General features: G+C 37.9%; 2 protein-coding genes across 4 annotated transcripts in view; both read right to left on the minus strand.

Moving 5' to 3' along the window:
- On the minus strand, nucleotides 1-16868 carry LOC108677103 (DCN1-like protein 3). Of its 3 annotated transcripts, none has more exons than XM_047880120.1 (3): nucleotides 15379-16868; nucleotides 5661-5850; nucleotides 1-4553 (listed from the first exon to the last, which is right to left on the minus strand). In XM_047880120.1, exons 2-3 carry the CDS (start codon nucleotides 5782-5784, stop codon nucleotides 3592-3594), a joined length of 1086 nt encoding a protein of 361 aa, XP_047736076.1. In that variant the 5' UTR covers nucleotides 5785-5850; nucleotides 15379-16868; the 3' UTR covers nucleotides 1-3591. The 3 variants fall into 3 exon arrangements, with proteins under 3 accessions (XP_047736076.1, XP_018020742.1, XP_047736077.1); XM_018165253.2 differs by lacking the exon at nucleotides 15379-16868 and adding an exon at nucleotides 9843-10021; XM_047880121.1 differs by lacking the exon at nucleotides 15379-16868 and adding an exon at nucleotides 6875-6907.
- Nucleotides 16833-24547, minus strand: part of LOC108677099 — a 25498-nt gene continuing 17783 nt past the window's right edge. Inside the window, exons 4-13 of the mRNA XM_018165249.2 lie at nucleotides 23480-24023; nucleotides 23069-23250; nucleotides 21843-21936; nucleotides 20515-20657; nucleotides 19959-20093; nucleotides 19108-19304; nucleotides 18694-18927; nucleotides 17808-18422; nucleotides 17356-17434; nucleotides 16833-16868 (exon numbers count right to left, since the gene is read on the minus strand). Of these exons, the coding sequence (XP_018020738.2) occupies nucleotides 16833-16868; nucleotides 17356-17434; nucleotides 17808-18422; nucleotides 18694-18927; nucleotides 19108-19304; nucleotides 19959-20093; nucleotides 20515-20657; nucleotides 21843-21936; nucleotides 23069-23250; nucleotides 23480-24023 (2259 nt within the window). The remainder of the gene's footprint in view (nucleotides 16869-17355; nucleotides 17435-17807; nucleotides 18423-18693; nucleotides 18928-19107; nucleotides 19305-19958; nucleotides 20094-20514; nucleotides 20658-21842; nucleotides 21937-23068; nucleotides 23251-23479; nucleotides 24024-24547) is intronic.

Here is a 24547-nt window from a genome sequence, read left to right on the forward strand (position 1 = left end):
TTAATTACAAATAATATATACACACAAACGAGTATCCGAGAAATCTATAGTACATACAATAGGGCAGCATGCCAGAGCCAAGCTCATTCAGCCTGAACTTGAACGGAAAGCATTTCTACTTGGTTGCAGAAACCTGAAGAAAGTCCCAGGAAATTCTTTGCAAGTCATCTTCTAAAATTAAACTGCGACTCACGCACGTGAATGACCAGATTTACAACACAAGCGCGAGGAATAAGCCAGGCTTTAAATGGTGGAGTCCATTACTTGCAAGGTGAGACTTTAGGAATCTATCTAGCACTTCAGCGTCATAACAATTTCTAGCGGTACACGGAAATTTTCAAAACAGTTGTACAAGTGAGAAAAACCACAAACACTAGGTCTGAAGAATAGTAATAGGACAAAACTTCAGGACTGATTAATAGTTTTTGAAAAATTAAAATGGTCTAAGCGTTTTTTCTGCCCTAAAATACAATAACCAAATGGCAAAACAACCAAATGGACGAGCCCCAATTAGATAGTGAGAACGCAATAATGCAACCAATAAAAATTCATTATCACTATGATATTAGGGAGACAGTAACCTTAAGGATAATGAACATAGACGTACCCTGGATTAAGGCTAATGATTTGAAAACAATAATGGAGTACGAGTGAAGGACTAAAATTAATCGCCCGTATGTAGATTGTTCACTCGTCAACACACCTGGCCTCAACATGGGCAGTGCTGTAAACCGCGGAAAGCATGAATCCGGAAAGAAACGCCATAGAGCGTACCGAGAATTCCACTTAACCCATGGTTGAACTATATAAGGTTGGCTCACGAGGATTTCCGTCTTTCAGTTCAGCATTCTTGTTCCGTCACCGAGATCCGTGACGTCACAGGCGAACCACAAACTACATCCGCAAAAATGAGCTTCTCATGGATCAACCTTGTACTAATTCAACCATGACTAAACCAACGTCCGGTTGATTCGTCAACAAGTGGTGTAATTAGAAATTATGGGAACAATTGCATATGGACAAGTGTTGAGACGCAGAATGGCTCGAGTAACTGACCACAGTGTATGCAGTGTAAAATTCTTGAACGTTCAAAAGAACTCGCCATTCAAGATATTGTTGTGGTCTAGTACACAAACTAGCTACACTTGTATAAAGCTAGAAAAAAGTTATCACAATAGCATTAAAGTTGATGCGGTGGTTGATGTGAGATATGCATTTAGAACGCAATCTGGAAATCACAAGGCGTTATGGCGATCAGAGATCGTTTTGGGCTCACTCAACTAAACTTCTATTGCCTACATTGATCATGATGCTCCATCCATCATGTCGCCATGATACACGTAAATATCAACAAAATCAACGAAGCTGGAAATTGTGCAATTTTCCCAGTACAGGAATGCTCAAAAGATGAATTCGTTAGATTTTGTAAGTTTTTACCTCTCATTGTACTAAAAAAATCACTGGCTCGGAGACATAACAGCAGCTCGGTTGAAGGTAATCTCACTTGAGCAACATTCTGTAATATTTCTCCACCTGCCATACATATATACTAAACACGGTGTAGATAATTGCTACATGCGTCTTTGATGAAGTACGCTGACATAACTAAGTATCATTCCTTGAAAGCTTGTATACATCAATAATCCGAGATCAACACTACTGTCTAGTAATTGTTCTGGCATGTATGGAAACCTCAACACCGTATACAGTCATAATGGTTTAAGAGCTGATTAGGCCGTTAAACCTGTCGCAGACTCTTAACATTGCAGAACATTTCACAGCTTGTTGCGGCTTCAAGCATGCAACTCGCTGATCAAATTTCGCTGTGCTACACCGCTCTGCCTTCTAGCCATTTCTAGAATAATATTCGACAATGAGAACAATTATTAGGGATAATGGACATTAATTCAAAGTTCACCAATGGGTCATTTAACACCAATGTCCTAGACATGAATGAAAGTGACCGTTGAAATCAAGTGACATGAAAGTAGAAGACTAGCTGAGAATGAGAGTACATGTACAACATGAGAAGGGACGTTCAGAGCCTGACTCGCCCACACATTGCAATAGCACAGCGCCACGATTAGCTAACTCGTAGTCATGCCTACTTGCTCAAGCAGGCATGGCATAAATGATAGTTCAAGAAAGCATAAATGATGGTTTACGATTAAGGACTTATAATGTGCGACTTCTTTCACAGTCTGCGGGAGTCAAGCTTGACATTGATGAACAAGGAGAAACGTATCGTTAAAAACTAACACTGAACATCAGCCTGCACCTTATATTCACTCGTGACAGTTCGATGTATTAAGATACTGAGCTTATCAAAATGACACTTAAGTTCCTACAACAACGAATTTACAAAGACAGCAAACACATAGAGGGTCTGCTCAAAACAAAGTATAATTCCTATCAATAAGTACCGATTTAATGATTAAAATCTAGCGTTGAACTTTCAATCATCTAACAAATTAAAAAAAATCAACTTACTCCCAAAACTCAGCACCCATCAAGTAAACAAAGCGTCGAGAATGTACAGTCAGTTAATTCTAATAACGAAAGTTAAAGTATAAAAAATGAAATGCACTTTGAAATCAGTGCATGAAAAAGATCATGACTCGTGCCTCAGACACACGGCATATTTCAATGAATCGACGGTGTGAGATCGTAAGCAAAATGAAAAAATAGGTATGACTGATCTGTCCAACATCATATTGCACTTGCATACTTCATTTTGCAGTGAAATTCCTTTAGCCAAAAATTATTCACCCAGAAGAGACAAAGGTGCATGTGATTCACGCATCCATCAATGCCCACGCCAAATCAATTCCTCAAAAAATATTTACTCATTGAGATATCAATTCTTATAAGCCAAGGAGCGCGCAAACATCATACAGTACAAAAGTTGATTCTAGTTTCGTGTCTGAACCAACATTGAATTGGGCCATTAATCGAGTATCTATAAATGAAACCACAAATTCAATACATGAAATGCACCACGATGCGCTAAATTTTCGTGCAACATGATTATAGTAGTGCCTAAAGGTAATCAGGTAGGCAGAATACTACCAACAACCAGATTTCCTCGCAGTCAACTTGCACCGGCCAAGGACAGCATTCAATACAACACTGAATACCGTGCTTAACTCTCGAATTTTTAGTAATGCTTACCACGAGTTCCTACATATTCAGACCTAAATTCTGATGAATTTCAGTTCTAATCACAAATAGATTAATTTGAAAAATCTGTTTTGTTAACTCAAAGGACAACCAAAGGACAATACTATAAAATAATAACCTCAAACCTAAATCAACCACATACACGATAGATAGTCACGCTGCAAACCGAGACTGAACATCCAATTTGGTGGTAAATATCCAGGCACACTCACTGAAGTAATAAAGATACGAAGTAAATAATGAATTTCGTTAAGAGTTATGATTGTGGGATGGTATCCTTGAGAAAAATAATACAAGGATCGTTAATGTGACTTATCACAACCAAACAGGATAAGTATCTAACTTCTGAGTTATTCTCAAATGATATAATACAAATAAAGACATAAAATGGACTTCAAATTAAAGTATATGCTATTGCTTTGGATCTTTGGTTATATTCTGATTGAGCTGATCATTCTCATATTCAACGAAATCATCAAAAAGACTGGGCCAAGCCTCAGTATCGTCGTAGGTGCTGAGATCATCTCCTATAGTTTCTGAGAAATTCAGAAACATATTCCATGTGTCACGAGGTATTCCTCTAATACTTGGATGACACTCCAAGAAGGCCAGCCAGCGGTCCAAAATTTTAGGCTGGCGCTGCTCAAAAACAAGTTTCCACAGCAATATTGCCATGTCTGCAGGAAGAATTCGTTGACCAACTTCATTATCAAGGCCAAACTTGAAAGCCCATTTATACAAGTTCTTAAAATGGTCAAATTCCTGCACTTCCTTCTGCAGTTCCGGGAATTTCGATATGATGCCCTTGATAGAGTCACTCCTCAGGGACTTACACCCTCTGACAAACTCTGAACGCGTGAACTTGCACATGGTCTCTGCCTCACATTTCCAAGCAAAGAGAAGCACTCTAAAATCGTCAGGACTCAGGTCGAGATCAGCACAAAACCTCTGAATGCCCTCAGTTAACATGACGTCTTCAGTCTCTTCATCAGTGCTGACAGCTTCGAGCTGAGGAGGCTCCCGGTACACATCAAACAATGTGTTAATTTTGGTCTCTGAGCAATATTCCTTAGAGGACGGTCGGCGAGGCTCGTGACTAGTAGGTCGAGAGAGAGGAGGAATCCGGGCATAGAAAGATTTTTTCTCTGCTGAATTGGAGTTGTTTGTGCCAGTAGCAGAGCCGCTCGTGCCCCCAGTGACGCCCATGATGGAAGAGTGTTTTGTGCCGTTACTGCTTGCGTCTCCAGAGAGCCGCCCTCCCAGCAATGTAGTGGAGCGGTCGAAGATAGGTATGCTTGAGGAACACTCAACACTGTTGCGTATTGATGAAGTTTCTGGGTGCTGTGAACACACGTCTCTGCTGTTTGCTTCACCTGGCAAATACAGCAACACGATAGCAATAGTCACTTTAGTAGAATCAAATTATTCCAGGACTAACTTCTAAGCACAATTTCAACTTGCAACTTATTATGAAACATCTAACAGAACAAAAAATTGAAACTTTGTATTCAAAGAATTGAGTATGAAACTCTCAAATATATAATGATCAAGGTTTGAATAAGAATAATAGATTATGGCACCTCAGTGACCTCACTTCCATTAAACACCAAATTCTCATTGAATGCATTAGTTAGATTAAACAGCACACTTGCCGCAGTGAATATCAATAATTAATACATCATTCATGTGATGCATTGCTCTAGAATTTATCACAATAATTGCTGCCAATAAAATTCTATATCAGTCATAAAATGAGTAAAAACTATTCATGATTTTTTACATGTAATGAAACAGTGAGAAAAAAACGAGTTTCATTACCCACAGTAGGTAATATAGAATTGGACAATGTCAAGACAGACAAAGACAACTGCATAAAAAAGTAGAATTAGTAACAAAGAAAGATCGCAAGTAGTAAAGATCGCAAGAAAGATTAGTAACAAAGATCGCAAAGTGAATTTGCGATTCAAGCAAACGAGTGATATTATTACTAAGTAACAAAGATTTATGCAGAAAACGTAATCCTAAGCAGATAAAATGCAAATAGGTTGCTAAATTACAGGTTATAAAGAGACTTGTGGCTGCTACTACATGGATATCACAGATAAAGCTGCAAAACCATTTTATGAGGATCTGTGAATGTGCCAAAGTTAGATAGAGATTATGAATGTCTTATTTTGTATTGAGGCCTGAGAAAGATCAACACTACATCTTCATCAAAAAAGCACAGGATTTTCAAGCCCAGAAATTAGAAATTGGTGCAGTTTTCATGTTTCTCTGAACATGCAGCAGGACAAAAAAAATTAGATCAGTACTCACTGCAGTGAGTGGCAGAGTGCATTTTTTTGTCAGACGGACGGACAGACACAAAGAGCACAATAGCGCCTTTTTCCATAAATGAGAAAATGCGCTAAAAATGAACAAATGCAGATGAGCAACAAGAAAATTAGACATTAGGTTCACAACCATTGCTGAAAACATACCTTTCTGTTTGTGATAAGCAATGGCTATGTTTGTTCTGCTGCCAGAAGTAGGGTAGTGTTCAACAGGCTGCTCAGAATGTTTGAGATGTTGATCGTCCTTCAAGCAGGACAAACACTTCCCCATTGATGTTGAATAACTGGCTTATAAATGCTCATGCCTCAGCCATGATGCTTTTTGAAGAGGTCTAGCCTGGAAAAGTAGAAATTAATTTTAATTGTTTTTTTTTAAACTTGTATACTTTTAATGAAACCTGCATAAGTTAGAGATTNTTTTTTTTAAACTTGTATACTTTTAATGAAACCTGCATAAGTTAGAGATTTTCAGTTTAGGGATGCCAAACATAAGGCAATGTAATATAGATTTTTCCTAATTATACATATATTAAAAAGATCATCATACACAAAACATATCAAAAGGTTTCTTTGTGTAAGTAATGCAAGTTGAAGAAATCACTGTCTTCTTTACAACACTTCTTGTTTGTTTGTCTGTCTGTCTGTCCATTTGCTACAAATCTTATAATCGATATTTAACACACTTCTACCTGTCCAATCAATCTGAAATTTTGCACACTTGCATTAAGTTGGAGACAATGCATGAATCAATTGACAGAATAAATAATTGTATTAAATTAAACAATTTTTTTTCATTTAAAAAATTAAAAGATAATTTCGTCTGCTACAAATCTTATAATCCATATATGGCACAATTTGACCTGTCCAATTGATCTGAAATTTTGCACAATTGCATAAAGTCAGAGACAATGCATGAATCAATTGACAGAATAAATAATTTAAAAAATTTACAAAATTTTGATAATTTTAAATTTTTAAAAATAATTTTTTTCAGTATTTGAAAATAAAATTAGAAATTCATTGTACATGTGTAACATCCAAGACACTGGATTGTTCAGAAGTGTTGTCTTTGAAAATAATTTTTAAACGCATATTATTTATACAAAGAATCTCATAAAAAATACAGAATTCCAGAATATTTTTTTAAATAGAATCCCAGTAACACTAAGACAACAAATCTCTGAAATTCATGTTTGTTGAATGAGCCATAACTATCTTTTTGAGTTTGTATTTGTTATTCTAATTGAACTTTTTGCAGTCATACCAAATTCTTGCAGAAAATCAAAATATCCATAGTGCTGTGTGAACATCTAATGTGGTTAAAACCTGAAAATACAGAAATGACATACGTCATGTCTTACCCTGCTCCTACTGTGTCACCCTAATTCTGTTATGATAAACGTTCTAATCATTTTGTTAAATTTAAGGAAATCCATTATCCATCCCAGATAAAAACCAACAACACAGTAAATTCTATTATAACATTTTATAGCTAATTTCTTGTTAATTCATTCTGCAAAGGTAGCAAATTATAATTATGTACAATTCACCCTAGCTAGTGGTGATGGGAATACCACAGATGAGTGGAACAACTATGGCCCAAAAAAGTCAGCAAGCATGGTACATTTGTGTTGCTGACATTTTAGGTTAAATTTGCAACACTCATTTTATCAAATGTAAACTTGCCATCAACATGATTCTGATGCAATTGGCAAATTTTGCTAATGTTAGTGAAGAAAGACTAGCATTTGTGCAAATGAAGGTAAAGCATACAGCATAAAAATATTATACAAGAAAGACAAAATTATAGCTAGGCCAGGGTGCAGAGAGTGAGCAAATGTCTAAAAATCTGAAGATCTTTGGTGACACATCTATTTCATAAACAAATTCGATACCATCAGCATCAAACAGGATAATAAAGGATGAGCGGGCTAAATCAGGACAGTTGCCCCATGTTTCATAGAAATGTTGTAGCAGCTAAACTAATATAAATAATACAAAACTAAAAATAGTGGCAAAAAAGTTCAACATTTTTACTATCTATGTAGCATAACGCAAATTATGAAATCATATATTTACTACCTCTAAAAAATACACGAAAAAAGTGTGAAAGGTGAGATTTTGGAAAAGTACCTCTGCTAAGCTGCTAAGGTCTGTAGCAAAAAAATATTTGCCATATTAAAAAATTTTACTTGCATAAAAGTTGCACACAGGTGTTGGCTTACACACATGATTGACAGAATTTGACTATCATTCCAAAAAAATGGCGGACATTTCCGTACGACAAGGTAATAAGCCTATAAGCCATAAGGGACACCCCCCAGGGTAATAAGGGACACCTGTAAGTCTAACTCTAAAAATGCATTTACAGTAAAACCCCAGTTAGCAAACTAAGCAAAGGCTCCAGTTAAGCAAAAAAATCAATTAACAACAAAAAATTTTGATTACATTTACCTTACCTTACACAGCAAAAAAATTATGATTACATTTACCTTGCACAGCAAAAAAATTTTATGTAATGAAAAATCAATGCATCATTGGTCATCACAAGATTGTGCACAGAATGACATAGATAGAATTGTGCACTGGGCAGGGCACCATAGAATCAAAAGTACGGTAGTTAACCTGAACTATGATTTATATCTCCAAAAAGTATGATTGTTGTCATTAAATCATTCCTTTCTGTTTCAGGTTTGCTTTTTACGATCTTTTTTGTTTTAGAGAATTTACTTGACCCATTTAAAAAAGTGCAAAATTACATGCCGTCCTGCAAGCTTTCAGATACAAAAGAAATGCTATATGGCTGCTGCTATGGAGCTTAGTCAGCTTACTGTCACACACAGTCACAGTGGCCAAGGTTGTTGCAACTTGCAATTTGCAAATGCTCAATCCTCAATGTCAATGGTACATGTCCAATTGTCCATGGTCCATGGATACTGTAACTGGGTAATAGGCCTATCTATCACATTCATATCAATAATACAGTAATGTATAGACAGTATAGATATGGTAATATCATATCAATAGAGGAAAAACGCGTAAAAATAACAGAAAATGCCATTTATTCTATATCTACCTAGGGTAAATGCGGTATATTCCGACATCGTGGGTAATTCCGCCACCTCTCTAGTTTTTCCTTTATATTAGGCTTTGTTTTAGTTCCATGCGTTTGTTGATGTTTGAAATGGTGACGTCATACATTTGCACGTCGAACTACTGCCAAAACACTAGGTCTTGGCCATCTAGCGGGAAAATATTGAGATCCAAAGAGAGACAATGCACACTACCCAGTGAGATCATCAAAAAATGTGTCAAAATGCTCAATCCTCAATGTCAATGGTATATGTCCAAATCCAATTGTCCATGGTCCATGGATACTGTAACTGGGTAATAGGCCTATCTATCACATTCACATCAATAATACAGCAATGTATAGACAGTATAGATATGGTAATATCATATCAATAGAGGAAAAACAAGTAAAAATAACAGAAAATGTCATTTATTCTATATCTACATCAATAACATCATCTACAATTTTAGACTACAAAGGAAGAGGAGGTTTTCAAAGTACAGACTACAGAGTACTGTAAGTCTGTAACTACTGTTATAGTGTTGATAATGGATGACTGGGATGAGTACACTCATTCTTAAAATGTTCTAAAATCAAGTTTTATTTCAAGTGTCCCTTATTATCCCGTCGGACCCTTCTGGCCTCTCCAGGCCCAGGGCCAGGGGTAATTAGGGATGTTTTTATTTTGCATCTGGCATCTGACAAATAGCATATAGAATTTTTTTGGAGAGGCCATTGAAAGTCAGTTTGCCCTTGCAAATACCTTCAAAATGAGCTCAAAGTCAAACTTGTTTATGAAATGTTTCATGGTAAGAAGTTATTAACAAAAAATGCTCAAAACTGTCCCTTTCCTCCCTTATTAGGCCTACCCTGTTTGATGACATTCTATATTACTATTACATTTTTTTTAGGGCTATAGTACAACTTTACAAGTATAGAAATTTAGAAAATGTCAAGCTTACAAGTTAGGTGGGCGGCGGCCTACCTAGGTAACCTACCTACACAGTACTCGACAGTAGGCTACACAGTTAGCTAAGTGAATTACTGGATTTATCACAATTCCGCAGGAGCTAAAAGCCTGAAATTAAGTAAAAATTTTACAAACGGTATGAATTAATCGACCACGTTTGCTAATCAGATAGGTTACACGACAAAAATTAATAATACTCATTACTCAACAAGTTAGAATTTAGCTACGGTAGGTAGCTAGCCTACTGGGAAAAAAACTTTGAAACACGAAAGATAGGCTAACTCACCGAATCTTCCGAACTCAAACTTTTTCTAGGTATCATAATCGTATGCTAACAGAAAATCGTCTTAATCAATAATGTGGATGTAACATGTGAGCAAGCATTGTGACTTCTTCAATTCCATTAGTCAGCTACTAAATCGCTTTAACGATCACTCGAAGTCGAACAGTCGAACCAGGAGCCCATGAGCAGTTAAAGCACAAGTCTAACCCTTAGCAAGTTAGCAGTTCTGGGAGACCCCGACAGGGGCTTTGTGCAGAAGTGCAAGACTGACTGCGTTAACAATAGTTTCTAATTCTATATGTACGGTAATTCGTAATTGTATCGTTTTATGGATATTAGTGACTATCTTACATCGGAAATAAATTTGAAAACCTATTTCACACGAGTGACATGATTATTTGATTTAAATAACGAATTTTGTTCAAATTCGTTTAGGGTCACTTAACTTTTGAGTTGTAACTAGGGCTACCATGTTCAATACCCTCTCAACGAAAATAATTTTCTTCATAACTATGTTGAAATATGCCATGGCGAAACACCGACGAAGGTATTGGCGCCCTCACTGCCTTATATTCAGACAAATTACTGTAGTTGAGCCTTTACAGAAATCGCATCATGGGTTTAGGGTGTCAAAACATGAGTAAACTGATAGTAAGAAAGGAAGGTTCTACTTGCCTTGTGCGGAAGTTACTATGCGCATAGCGGGCAGTCTAGAAATGTTTTATTGTTTAGAGGACGTGAGGTAAGGACTTTGTGAACGTACTATGGGGCCGGTGGCACTGAGGCATGCTTCCAGTCGAATGCGGGTGAGTGATGACTACTGGATTGGGTCGAAGGATTTCAGTGTGAACTGTGAGTGACTCAAGTGTTGGGTTTAATTTGGTAATATGAGTAGGTAAGGAGGACCAGGCGTTGTGCTAAACACTACGGTAATGCTACACAATTTCAACTTATCTTAAGTGTTATCTGCCCTCACTCACAGCACCCAGCACCGTGACAGAATATATATGTACTCTATAAGTAATGGCAAAATAAAAAAAAAGGATAATCATAAACAAGTTTATATGGAAAAATCGCACATTCGCATGAAGTCTGTCTGTATTAAGGTTGGAATCGTAACATATACATCATATTTTGGCCCGTATGCTAAATAGGGCACTAGCACTACAAAGTAGCACTATGCACTACGAAGTGTCCGGTTGGTATGCTAAATACGTCACAGATACTAAGCACTTCGAAGTAGCTCTACAATGTTTAGTGTCGCTTAGTGTCGCACTACTGATTGGTATGCAGAAAGACTTTGAAGTGCTACTTCGCTGTTAAAGTACTTTTATAGTGCCGCACTACGCTATGAGTCTATTGAAGAATGGTAGTTAAGTACTCAAGTAATTAATTATTCCCTAAGAAATTCTCATTCTTTGCAGAAGATTGATGTAAATGTCTAAAATGCTAGCTTATTCAAATAAAATACCTTAGATAATTTAAATATCTTAGAAACTTGGGCTTGCAAGTTAGATGCCAGCAGTATTTTAAATTGAGGCGATGCTTTGTGAATAATTGGATCAAACCTTTGCCGGTTAAAAAAATTATGTAAAAGAGGTCTAAAAAGTAATTGAATAAGTCCTGGATGAACCTAAACCAGGAATTTATTTTGCTCAACCGTCTGATTTGTTGGGGCGTAACAGAGGCAACGTAGGTTCGAAAACTTGGCTACTGGTGCTTTAGGCAAAATTTTATAAAAAATATAATTTTCTTGGGTTGATGCGCTCCGATCAACGCAAAATCAGTCGTCCTATTTTCGGTCAGTGAAGACGCCGTTTTGTGACTAAATAGTTTCAAATTCATATGGTTTAACGTCGGTGCCGGGTAATGAAACCTAGCAAACATAGGAACAAAATATTCAATCGTGGCTAAAATCATATGATGGAAGTAATCATATTTGTACTTAAATTGCCTCGCAAATCTATTTTGATATGACACTGAAACTTTTTACTTTCACAAAATAGGATACTAGTGCATCTTGGCTTCTGTCAGCCCCGTAAACATTTCAGGATACTTGATCATTCTGGGTTGGTTATAGCAAAAACTGATCACTGCGTATGTCCAGAAAAATTTACCCACTCCTTCGATAATTAATTCAACTTATAGCAACAGCGGTTCATCGTTCACACGGCCAGTCAATTTCTATAACTGAGAAATTGGTCCATTTAGCGTTACTTTACTTGTTGCAAAACCAGAATACAGAAGCGCACACACAACTGATTGGAAACGTTCACTCGAGAAAATTAATAATTTTATTTCATTCTGGAAATATCTGACCGCCTTTTAACGTGCACATGAAAACTCGTGCATTCTCCATATACATTCAGTGAATATTCCCACATTACCACGTGTTTCGGATAACGTCTTATCGAGTCTCAGCATCGCACCATCATCTCGGCCGTTTCAACGTCTCCACGACGACGGCACGTCCACGACGTCTCGCCACGCAACCACGCGTATCTCCACTCACCACGCAACCACGTGTGTCCCATCGACCTTCACCACTGGCCTGGCCTTCCAGTTCCTCCTGGATCATCACCTCTAGCAGGTCACGTGAGCTAAACCAATAAATTCACTTTGTCTAATTATTGTGTTGTTACTTATCCCGATCAGTTTCGTCGTACCGCACCTAAACCTTTCTATCCGAATTTAGTGAACAATACAAGTTGTACTGGCCTTAAATAATCCTCTGATACGAGTCTAAAACGACATATATGGATAGGTAACTTAAATAAATAATACCCCATATATTTTTGGTTAAAGTGGCCCAGTGGTTAAAGTTCAGAGTAACAAGATTGGCGCAGAGAGGCGCGGGTTCGATCCCAGCACTGTGCGCCAGTTTCTGGTCAGAATAGGCGAGGAGGCCGGGCGGATAAGCACAGCAGAATTGTTGCGAGTTCGAGACCGCAACAAGCTGTGAATGTTCTGTGATGTTAAGAATCGGCGACAGGCCTACGGCCTCATTAACGATCAAACCGCTATTATTATATTATTATTATATACCAGTCCTTGGTACCATTAAAAGAACGTATAATAAAAACTACGACTATATATGTCGGCGAGTTAGGCTGGTAGTCTGCTAACAGGTTCCTGATACATATATGCACAACCCTTATACTGACTCAGCGTCACTAAATGTCGGTGAAAGACTGGCCCAGATATTTTCTATCCCAGTGAACAGATTCTCAAAGTTCATTTCATGATTCACAAAAGTTTATTTGCTTTCAGGGTTTTTAAAAACGAATCAACCATTTCACTGCGTGTCACTTATATTTAAAAATGTTTACAGTAGATAATTATCATCATTAGATAAGGTGTTCTAATTGCTCACAAACAAGCTTTTCCTTGTCTCCGACAGTTCAATTTGTCCACCAATAATAGCAGAGATCGCACCAGACACGAAAATCAGAACGGAGTTTGTAAATTACGATGAGACGAGTTGAACGAAAACATTCTATTCTAATGACCATCGAGGATATTGGGCAATGGTAGCACGAAACACCGATTCTTTTCGTATGTATTTTTATACATAATAGTAGGACAGGCGATCAACTTAGTATATGAGAGGTTCCAAACGAACCATAAACAATTGAAGAAATTATTTTAAATTTATGAATAAGTAATTATTTCAATGATGACTATTAATTATTTAAATTTCTTTCCATTAAAGAAAAAACTGCATTTCACTTTATTTTTAAAATAACTATATCATATTTGCACAGCATCATAATTTTTTTAAAATCAGAGTCCGATGGAAATTAAAATGAAGTAAATTTAGGAAAAATTACAAAGTAAACTTTGCGAGACGTACTGTAAAAAAACTTGAAGAGGACGAACTAACATTAATAGTTCATAGCAAGCAGACTACACTAATGACTACTGTCAGCACGAGCCTACGAACTACTCTAGTATACCTATTATTCAACGCCTGCGCTTCATAGGTCTGCTGTCCACATCATCAAACCCTGCAACGTTGAATCAGATTCAACTACATTTGGACTAATCCTATTCATTGGTGTCGGCCCAACGCCGTTCATGCCCACGTCTTACATGAAAAATTATTAATGTAGCTCTATGCAAGTACAACTTAAAGTTTAGGAAATACAGGGCTATGACTGCTTCAATTGTTAATAGTCATGTAATTAGACATTCTTTCCGTATATTTAGGTAGACTTTCACAAAGCAATCGCCAACGATCGTTGATAAATGGATACACGAAGTGCGAACACAATCGGTTAGAAAAATTGGTATAAATAATAATAATCAAATTAATTTTCCTCATCATAAATTACATTATTAATTTTATTTCGCCTCATCGTTAGCAATCTAGCAACCCATTCAGTCTTACAGACTGAATGGTTTGCTGGGATGTCTGTATATGTGGTCAAGGGCAGACTTTAGCCACTATGTTGGGTATGAGTAGTCAATATTATATAAGAGGTCACGTACAATAGGTGAAAAATCATCGTGTTCTGATTAAATTGAAGATCATTGCATACAATTTCAAAGCATATTTAAGCATGCCGTTTACATGCTATACTTACTTTACAATTCGCTTGAACTAACTACATCAAATGCAGGAATTGTAACCGTGTACGATTGTCAGAAACGGCATTTTTGCCAACGCACATTTGACAACAAACATATTCTTCAAAACAAGACGCAGAAGAAAAATTTTTGCAAGAAAGAATCAATTTAAGGAAAAGCGAATCTTTTGCATCAATAATAATTTATCGAAAGCATAAACATGTTATACATGTGCCTTATATTCTCAGTCTATATAATGGCGGCACAAAGTCCAGCCATAGATCCGGATAACGCGTAAATTTTTTTTTTCAAATCATTTATTATATTACTGAGATTAGGCATAAGTTGAGAGGAATTATTTTGGATACGAGGCAGAATTTACTCATTCCTGAAGGTTTACTTGTTTAAGAAATATGAACAAGATGTTACCTCAAGCTTGACGATGGAAACAGGGTGCATTTCTCATCTCTTCAGCACTGAGGTTGGTAACGTTAGATTTTTAAAACTACATAGAAACTTATTGATAAATTGTATTTGCATCATTATATGGCTGCATTCAAGCAAACATTTACGCATTTAATGGTAAAGTACTTACAAAATCTCACCAAAAACTCGCATTTCTGCTAATTTCGAAGAAATTCGAAAATTATCTACAAAAGCATTTACGTATGACGCAGATTCAACTATAGCTCTCATCACTCAAGTACGGTACCAATAGTAGTAGATTAATTCAAAGAAGTTGCTATTTATGTATTTTCTTCTGATAGATAACAAATTCACGAGCACAGGAACCATCACTGCTGCAGACAAGGCAGGTACAATAGCAGACTGAATCTAAAGAGTTTTCCGTTATATCGAATTTCACGAACAGTAACTTAGGTTTACATTTTAGAGGCCACAGCATTGGCCAATACCGTCATCACTTCACATTCTTCCCGTACACAAGCAGGCTACTTAGCAGTGAACTTACGTGCTTAAAAGCCATAGGAGTCTTAAGCCAGCAGTCTCACCTAGTCTTCACGACATCTACACCCTAGCATGCACCTTCCTTCACACTTGTCCCGGCTCTCCACCCAAACAAACCTTTCAGCCTTTCAGGACCTAAACTATACTGGCTGGAGCAGTGGCTGCGGTCCCACAGCGCCTATGGCTTTTAAGCCGTCGCGGAACTGGAATGGCTTGCGGTGTTTCTAGCGTGGTCTGCGTCTTCGTAGCTCTGAGCCTGAGTTTAGCTGAGCATGTTTGTACATAGCGTTTGCTACAAAGATTGTTTAAGAGTTAAATTTGTGGCCAACGGTTGCGCACCCAAGTGCTTTACCAAGAAAATTTCAATTTTTGATAATATTGTTTTTTTTTTTGGTTCCCAGCTCTTCGAATATTTGTACACAATTTAGATACTCAAATAAAATATGAAAATAACGTAAGTTTGAAAGTTAAAGTTATTCTTTCGCTTTTCCAAGTTGTTGAATAAATTTTCAGTTTTCACACTTCATAGTTTATACATTGGTGCTTGAAAAAGGGAGACAAAAAATGCATACACTTACTATACTATCGTATTATAAAGTATTTTTAATTATAATTATAATAAAATAAACCTATAATACTCTAGTTAAGCGTTTCTAACGTACTGAGAAAAATAAATTTGAGTGTGCTTCTTCTGACATATCACATCTTCGTCGGTACGTAACAATTAATTATGTTAGACTGCCAGAATGATGGACAGAGCAGAAATGATATAATCATATTATTTACTTTCTTAAATATTCACTTTGAATGTTGTCGTCACCAATAAATTAATTATTGCACGACCAATCAATCCAATCAAGCGCCTAACCCATATTCATAGTCCAAATTTGGTAGTACGCAATATACGTAGGTTTCGTAAAGTCCTGTTAAGACGTAAATTTAACGGAAGATTAAAACACAAAACCACGATCAGATCTCTTATCATAAGCTTATCTATTGAATCACAGGGCTTCTAAATATATTCTACAAGCAGCGAAGAAATTCTTCAGATTAGCACAAACTTACGTTAAAGACAACGATCCTCGTCTTATTTACAAGGAAGTTTCCGTAGCAACTTAAATGGGGATCCGCGACCATTTTCTTAGTCTAATTTACATCAGGCACAAGCCATAATTAGTTTATCAATGTACAATGGGATTATTTTGAGTGTTGCGACAACCTTCGTGTCATGATTGAAGACCTGACAGGAATTTGGTGGCACAGAGACTCAGCTGACAGGAATTTGGTGGCACAGAGACTCAGCTGATAGGAATTGGGTGGCAGTAGAGACTCAGCTGACTGGAATTGGGTGGCGGAAGTGACTCAGCTGACAGAAATTGGGTGGCAGCAGAGACTCAGCTGACTGGAATTGGGTGGCAGCAGAGACTCAGCTGACAGAAATTGGGTGGCAGCAGAGACTCAGCTGACAGGAATTGGGTGGCAGCAGAGACTCAGCTGACAATAAACGCAGATTATTGGCAGTTAATTTAGAATAACCAAAATATATCCAGCGTCGTTGCCCGGATAAATGCACCTAATGAAAAGGGTATATACACTTGTCGCGGATAGATGCTGAGGAGTCAGAAGTTGCAGCGTAAATGAAAACATGAAGTAAGTATATTAGTAAATAAATAGAACAAAACTTCAATGAGACAATTAATAAGTGAAATACGCAATAAACTTCAAGAGAAACAGAGTCGGAAGTTGTGCATGAACATTACAAGAGCTTCCTTGGTTATCAAGTCATTTGCATGTTCTGGTCAACCAGGCCAGTTTTTAGATCTTCACAAGTTAAGTCAGGAAAGGAAACTGCCACTGGAAAAAACTTGGCCTATCTTAATACCATACTATATTATGTTATTCTATACTATATTATAATATACCTTACTATTAATACGATACGATACTATTCTATACAGATTATATCTATAATATACCATACCGCAGGACAGTCGGGCGAGGCGCTGACAGGCTGCGTGGTGCGGCGAGGGCGCGAGTGCGCCTCCCGGCTCGGCAAAATGCTGAACAAAGACAAGTAAAAAAAGCGTGTACTTCAATCTACAATTTGTTGATGGATCTTATTAGATGCTTAACAAGAATAATTCACGAGAATATTGCCCTGCCGCAGAAATTTGGTTTTGCTCATGAAACTTCCAAGTAAAGAGCTCTAAGTTTAAGGAAAAGCATTAGGAAAAATTACATAACAAGTAAAGTTTATCGGACAAAATGATGAGTTCCTCGTGACGTTCCATCAATAAACGACCAACTACATTTATTTAGTTACCTCGCTATTCATATAAGTATTTCGCTCAAGTTTCGGCTAGCAACGATCACGAGCAACTTAAATAATAAGCGAGCCATGCTAAAAAATGTCGACTAAAACTATGAACTAACGTGTCTCTGCACTTCTGGTTGATGTCTCTGGCTGCCCCCGCCTTGCAGACGGTCAGTGCAGACTCGAAGACGTTGCTCGGCGACGCGTGCGGCAGCGGCGATCTTTTATCGCGTTTGATGAGGAGACCTCGCCTGACCGACGGTGACGACGATGGTGATGAAAACGACGCAGAAGACAATGATGACGTTGAAAACGACGGAGGAGACAATGATGACGTTGAAAACGACGCAGAAGGCAATGATGACGTTGAAAACGACGGAGGAGACAATGATGACGTTGAAAACGACGGAGGAGACGACGATGGCAAGGCAGGAGGAAACACTGGAACTGCAGAAAACGCAGGCAGCTGATCGTGAAGGATCTCGCTATGAGGAGAGGCATCGAGGGATTTTCCTCTAGATTGCTGACCGTCCGAAAAGTGATCAGCTTTTTGGCCATGAGACGAAGATTCAGGTACCTGCAGAACCTCTGCTTCCTCTCGTGATAATTTGGAGGAGGGTAACGTTTTATCGTCGGGGACTTTGATGAGCCGTTGATGTGTGGCAACGCCTCCAGACTTGGAATGAGGGAAATGCAACACCTTTGCCTGATCCTGGTCCACGTGAACGGTCGCACTGAACATTAGAAATAAAGATAATTAATTAAAGGCTAGGTTGAAGCAACACTCGAGTCTCAAACAAGCTTTAGTGCCAGAGCACCGTGCCATTTCTGGCCAGCATAACTATTTCGACGAGTGATTTGGTTGTGAGTGATTCAAAGTTTACAATTCTAACACAACCATTGTGTGCTTATTTTTCTGAATAAAGTATTTTGATGAATCTTACTTTCCTAACTTGACAACGAGCTACAAACAGATAAAACATGCCCATAAAAAACTCCACTGACCCGGAAAAGACGTTAATGGTGACATTGCCATTAACAGAGATATAAGGTGGGGAGTGTGAGTTGACATGAGTGGGCTTGAGTGCCCAGCCTTGTGGCCACTGTCCACTAGACCACAAAGACACCACAGGCTGGCCGATGGACAGCGGTCGTCTGCCTCTGTCGAAGCCACCGACGGGAGGCACAACGGGAGCGCCAATGGCTGGCCGTGGTGCTTGATTTGTGCGCCAGGTGGACCTAGCAGCGTTTATGTAATTTTCAATGCATTTTCTATCATCTTTCTGAACATTTACATTTATTTTCTCAGTAGCAAAATAAAAACATGTTTTACGCATCGTAAAGATCTATATTAGATCCAAAATAGATCTAAATTATATTATACTAAATCGAAAATTCACTTAATAAACACGGAATTACTTGTGGTGTTTGTGGTGTATGGGCAGCGGTGTGACAGGCGAGTCTTTGGACAGCGGAGGACCGTAAGTTTTGCGGAAGAGTTCCGCGTACTCCGAGTTCAGGGTGACGTAGCCTGCTCCCTCTAGCGTCTCACACACGCCCTTCAGGAGTGGCAAATTCAGCGAGAAGTATTGGTCTGAGCGACAGATGTCCGGTTGCTGCACGATAAAAAACACACAATTTTACCTATCGCGATAACATCATAACGAAAAAATTACGGGCTCCGTCATGCACGCACTTGGTTTAAAAACTTACACTATATAACAATTATTTTCTATTAATTGTGCTGCTGACTACATTATACAGTAATCCCAGCTATAATCTTACCTAAATATTAATTATGGCTTCTAATCGTTCATGGGCGATCTGAAAAATGATTCTTCTGTTCCGTCTACCGATCTGATCTGGTAGCATTTTACCGTCAGCGAGCGTAGGGGCGTATGTATTAACAATAATATTATCTTAATAATAATAATAATAACAATAGGGATTTCAGCGTTTATAAAGGCGTAGGCCTGTCGTTGATTCCCAACATTGCAGAATATCCACAGCTTGTTGCGAGCTTGAACTCGCAACTCACTGCTTCAAATTTTCATTGCTTAACCACCCGGCCTTCTTACCGATTCTGACCAGAAACTGGCGCACAGAGCTGGGATCGAACTCGCGCCTCTCTGTTCCAATCCTGGTACTCTGAACTGTAACAACTAGGCCACCATGCCCATACCTAGTGGTTAATCCTAATTACGCTCAATAATACTGTAATTTTTAATAATCCATAGAGGTTTTTAAACACGATTTTCCTATTCACGTACGGATCCAATCTGGTAGCATTTGCCGTCAGCGAGGGCTGGGGCGAAGGGCAGCTCCGAGTGACGCCTGTTGAGGTTGAGGCCGTCGCAAGGGTCAGGCAGGCAGTGCGGTGGTCGGCCGAACGAAGAGAACCAAAAAGCGAAAGATGAAAACGTTCCATGACTATATGTATAATTTTCTAATCATGAAAAAACGACATTAAACGAATGATTTATTTATTGCTCGGCCCACGGTCACAATAACCGTCGTAGATTCAAACGTATATGACGTCATTAAACTAAAGTTACAGCTGCAGATAATGACTTGCATACGGTACTTATTATCAATTAAACTCATAATTAACGACACAAAAAATATAACTCAGTACTCACTGCAGTGAGTGACAATGAGAACATTTTCTCGTCGACGAAAATGTGAAGTCACGGACGGACAGACAGACGGACGGACGGACGGACGGACATGACGAGCAAAATAGGGCTTTTTCCATAAATGAGAAAATGCGCTAAAAAGACTGTACGTTACTTAATCATGGACCAGATGAAATTTTATGACCATGATCACCTTGCCGGGCGGGCACCGCGGGATCTCAGTGAGCAGCGGATGGCACTCCTCGTCATCATCATCCACCTCGAGCTCATAGAAGCCATCCTCGCACCCACACACCGGCGTGCCGAACCCAGACGAGAACAGCTGACGTCCAGCTGAAGGTATAATGTACGTATATATCAATATCATATCATACGAACTTATATGGTATGATATCATACCATATATATGTATCATAAATATTATACCATATGAACTCTAGTTAGCGAGCGAATAATTATCGTTTTAACTGCATTAATAGTTAAGGTTATTAGGATCTTACTTATTGAACTGTCGTCCTGCTGCTAGTATCAACATAGATTTTCTAGCAACTAGCGAGCAGCCGCTAATTGTTTTAATTATACGAATAGTCCAGGTTGTTGAGATATAAGATACGTTATGCCATGACAGTTTTGATGGCAGCTAACTATAGCACAGATAACATAAATCAGTTTGAAAATTAGGAATAAGAAAAATTTAATCGTCAGGAATATAAGGAACTTCCGTTGACCTCAACAGCCATTGACAGCCTGCATTATATTCACTGATTAACGTAGTAACGAATCTCAGTAAGAACACGAAAGATTCAACTACATAATTATTGAAGGTATTCAATATGACATGATAAACATTTGTGGAGAATTTGTCACAATTTTTTACAATTCATGTTCAAGTTGATGACCTTAATTGCTACGTTCAAGAACTTAAAGTTCATTGTTCGTCCTCACGATTTTAGGATCTCTCAAACTGATCAGGGCGTATTCGGCGAGGTCTACAACTGATCAAGTTAATAATAGTTACATAATCAAATTAATTGATCAAGTTAATAATAGCTACATAATAATTCTGAACATAAGTAACTTAATATAAAAGTTAAGAAGATAACTTAATTATGGTTTCAGGAGCATATGCTCAGTCTTAAAATGCCTAGCAAATTACGGGCCAGGCAATAAGTCTAGCAGCTATCTCAAATTATTCTCAATCAATCGTTAGTTATGGAAAGATCGGGTTCCAAAGGCCAGATCCCTTGTGAATCAAGTCACGAAAAATTCAAGAATCGGCAACAGGCCATGGGCCTATTTCTTCAGCGCCGACACTTCTATTCTATTCTATTCTATTCTATTCTAAGTTGACGACTTTGCTACGTTCAACAACTTCAAGTTTATAATAGTTCAGGATCAGGTCCACAACTGATCAAGTTAATAATAGTTACATAATCAAATTAACTGATCAAATTAATAATAGTCACTTAATAATTCTGAACATAAGTAACTTAATATACACTTCAAAAGAAAACTTACAGGGGCACAGGCCGATCTCGTGAGGGTCGTGGCACTTCTGGTCATTGAAGAGGAACACGCGGTCAGGGGAACACAGCCGCTCCCCGCAGAAGCCCTGTAAAAAAATCATGCAATTAGTTCCCCTAACAAAATGAACAGTAGCCCCAGCTTCTGGTAATCCAAATCAGAAGCTGCCGCGTCTGCATGTAAATTTTCACTGGGTCACGCTATTTATAGTGTGTTGATTCAATAACTGTTCACTTAATAATTAGTTTAGTTCAATAATTGTTCACTCGGAAATGTATTTTGTGTAGTAAACACTTGGCATGATTTGCAATAGAAAACAATGAGAAAATATTCTGTATTTTTCATTGTACAAAATCAAATAAATGTATAATATTTTGTTAAAAATTAATTTAAAAAATGTCTTGAAATTCTTTGCGCCATCAATTCTGAGAGTGACCAAAATTGATAATTTCAGTCATATTTTTTCATAATAATGCACACCTTGCATTACATTACAAATTCATACCAAACATTTCAGTAAAAAACATTACAGACGTCATTACGGTAACCGTAAATAATCACAGTGATTATGGTAAAATATTTTCAGCCGTTCGAGTTGCATGAGATTCCATGTAACATTTATACAAGACCATCGAATTTTCTACAAATCAATTGTCTAAAATTCAATTGCCAAACATCAAATCAATTTTCAGGGGTAAAATTAAAGTGAAATAAAAAATAAAAATATCTTGTATCTTTACGTAGAGAGCTAAGCTCAATGATTAATCAGCTCCCCTCTGCATCATAATTGCAACCATAATTGCAAGCAAGCCAGTTCCAGCAAAAAATAAAAAAAATAAATTCGGCAACTTATGATTTCCAAACTAAAACACATTTCCTTTCTTCGATACTCGTAAATATTACATTCAGCTGTAACTTAGTCCCGTACGTTATGAGATTAATCGTAATAAAAACACAAGTTCATAAATTGAAATCGTCAAGAGAATTTCAACGTAGAACCTCGTGAACTGTATAATAACGTGCAGTTTAAAACAGCGCAGCCAAGCGTGTACATAGGATAGAATAGAAGTGTCGGCTTTGAAGAAATAGGCCCATGGCCTGTTATAAATAAAAAATACGAATACATAAAAAATACGAATAATAGATTTTATGAACTACACATTAATAGTTGTCTTATTATAAATTATCATCAAATATACAAATGAAGGCCTCTACAGAACCTTCTTCGTGGTGGGGTTGACGAGGACGATCTCGGTTTTGTCGCAGGGACCGCGACTGAGCACCTCGTAGCAGTCATCATCGTCGTCTTGGTTACCAGTCTTGTCACCGTCGTCGTTATCGTCGTCTTCCGAAATCCGCACTTCGTTGCGGGAACAACCATCTATTCTCACCGCATCCGTTCCTGAAAACAATGCGGACGTAAAATTTGATCATAATGCAAATTTGACTTCTTAGAACACAATCCAAGTACCATGAGCAAACGTGCCTACTCTTGCCTTGTTATCCCTACTTCAGTATCTACCTTGCTTAATTATTTCCATCATGCTCTCTACGAAATGATCAACTGAGTGGATCGCTTTAGCTAGCACGGCGAGTTAAATTAGAAATGAATAAAGAACGCCCTCAAGAACCTGCATAGAATGAGCGCAGGATGGGTATGGGCACATCCAACACCGCCTGCCGCCGTACGCGTTGCAGGAGGGCGCTGGAGTTGCGGACGTCGATGTCTGGCTTAGATCCCAACGCCCGGGCAGCGCGAAATTCGTCAACATATTCGTAATCGTCAACGTATTCAGGTTCTGGTAGAATCTTCCGTATAAGCGCATCTATTTCTTGACTGCTCAAGTTTTGGCCGGCCTCGGTGTCTTTAAGTCTGTGGTCTAGAGGTAGTGACGCATTCCTCATCAGCTGTACAATTTGATTGCGTTGTTCATCACCAGCTTTGCCTTGTGGAAATAGGATGCTGGGATCAGCGAGTAGTGACAGAACGTTAGAAAAAGAAAGCTGGTCCCGGGGAATGGTCAGGGTCAGGGTTTTGTTGCCGTTGTAATTTGACGGGTAAATTAAATAGTTCTGCTGGAAAGCGGTGACAGACGTCTGCAAGTTGTCGAACCAGGTCGTGAACGGGTCAGGTTCGCCGGCCGGCTCCGTGATTTCCAGGATTATGGTTGTCGGCTGAGAAATGGAAATGAATAAACAGATAACTCGTACGAGAACAATTTGAACAATTTTTTACATCAAACTAGTGGAATACAGTTAATTGGAAAATGTTCTGCATATAAAAAAATTATATAAATATCAATAACACGAAGATTATAATCATAAATCACACATAATAGCACGAAATACCAACAGATTAGCCGTGTAAGCCTTATATCCTAAGTCCTAATCCAGTAATTCCCGTAATACCTAATCCAGTTAATAATAATAAAGATTTCAAACCGTGTTTTTAAATAGAAGAAAATATTTTCAACATAGAAGATAGGATTTACTCTCGATTCAAATACGGACAAAATTATTTTAAGTCTTTCAAAATATAGTAAATTAACCATTTGCCAAATCACGTTTCAATTTTTGATCCTATGCTATTCTCGCCTTCCTCCTATCAGATCCTATTCTCCGTAGAAGAATAAAATTTCAGGTGCAAGTAACATCCCGACATCATAAGTATGAAGTATCGTGAATACGTGACCAAACAG

This window comes from Hyalella azteca, unplaced genomic scaffold (assembly GCF_000764305.2).
Source record: "Hyalella azteca isolate HAZT.00-mixed unplaced genomic scaffold, Hazt_2.0.2 contig4670, whole genome shotgun sequence".
In the NCBI taxonomy this organism is placed as follows: domain Eukaryota; kingdom Metazoa; phylum Arthropoda; class Malacostraca; order Amphipoda; family Hyalellidae; genus Hyalella; species Hyalella azteca.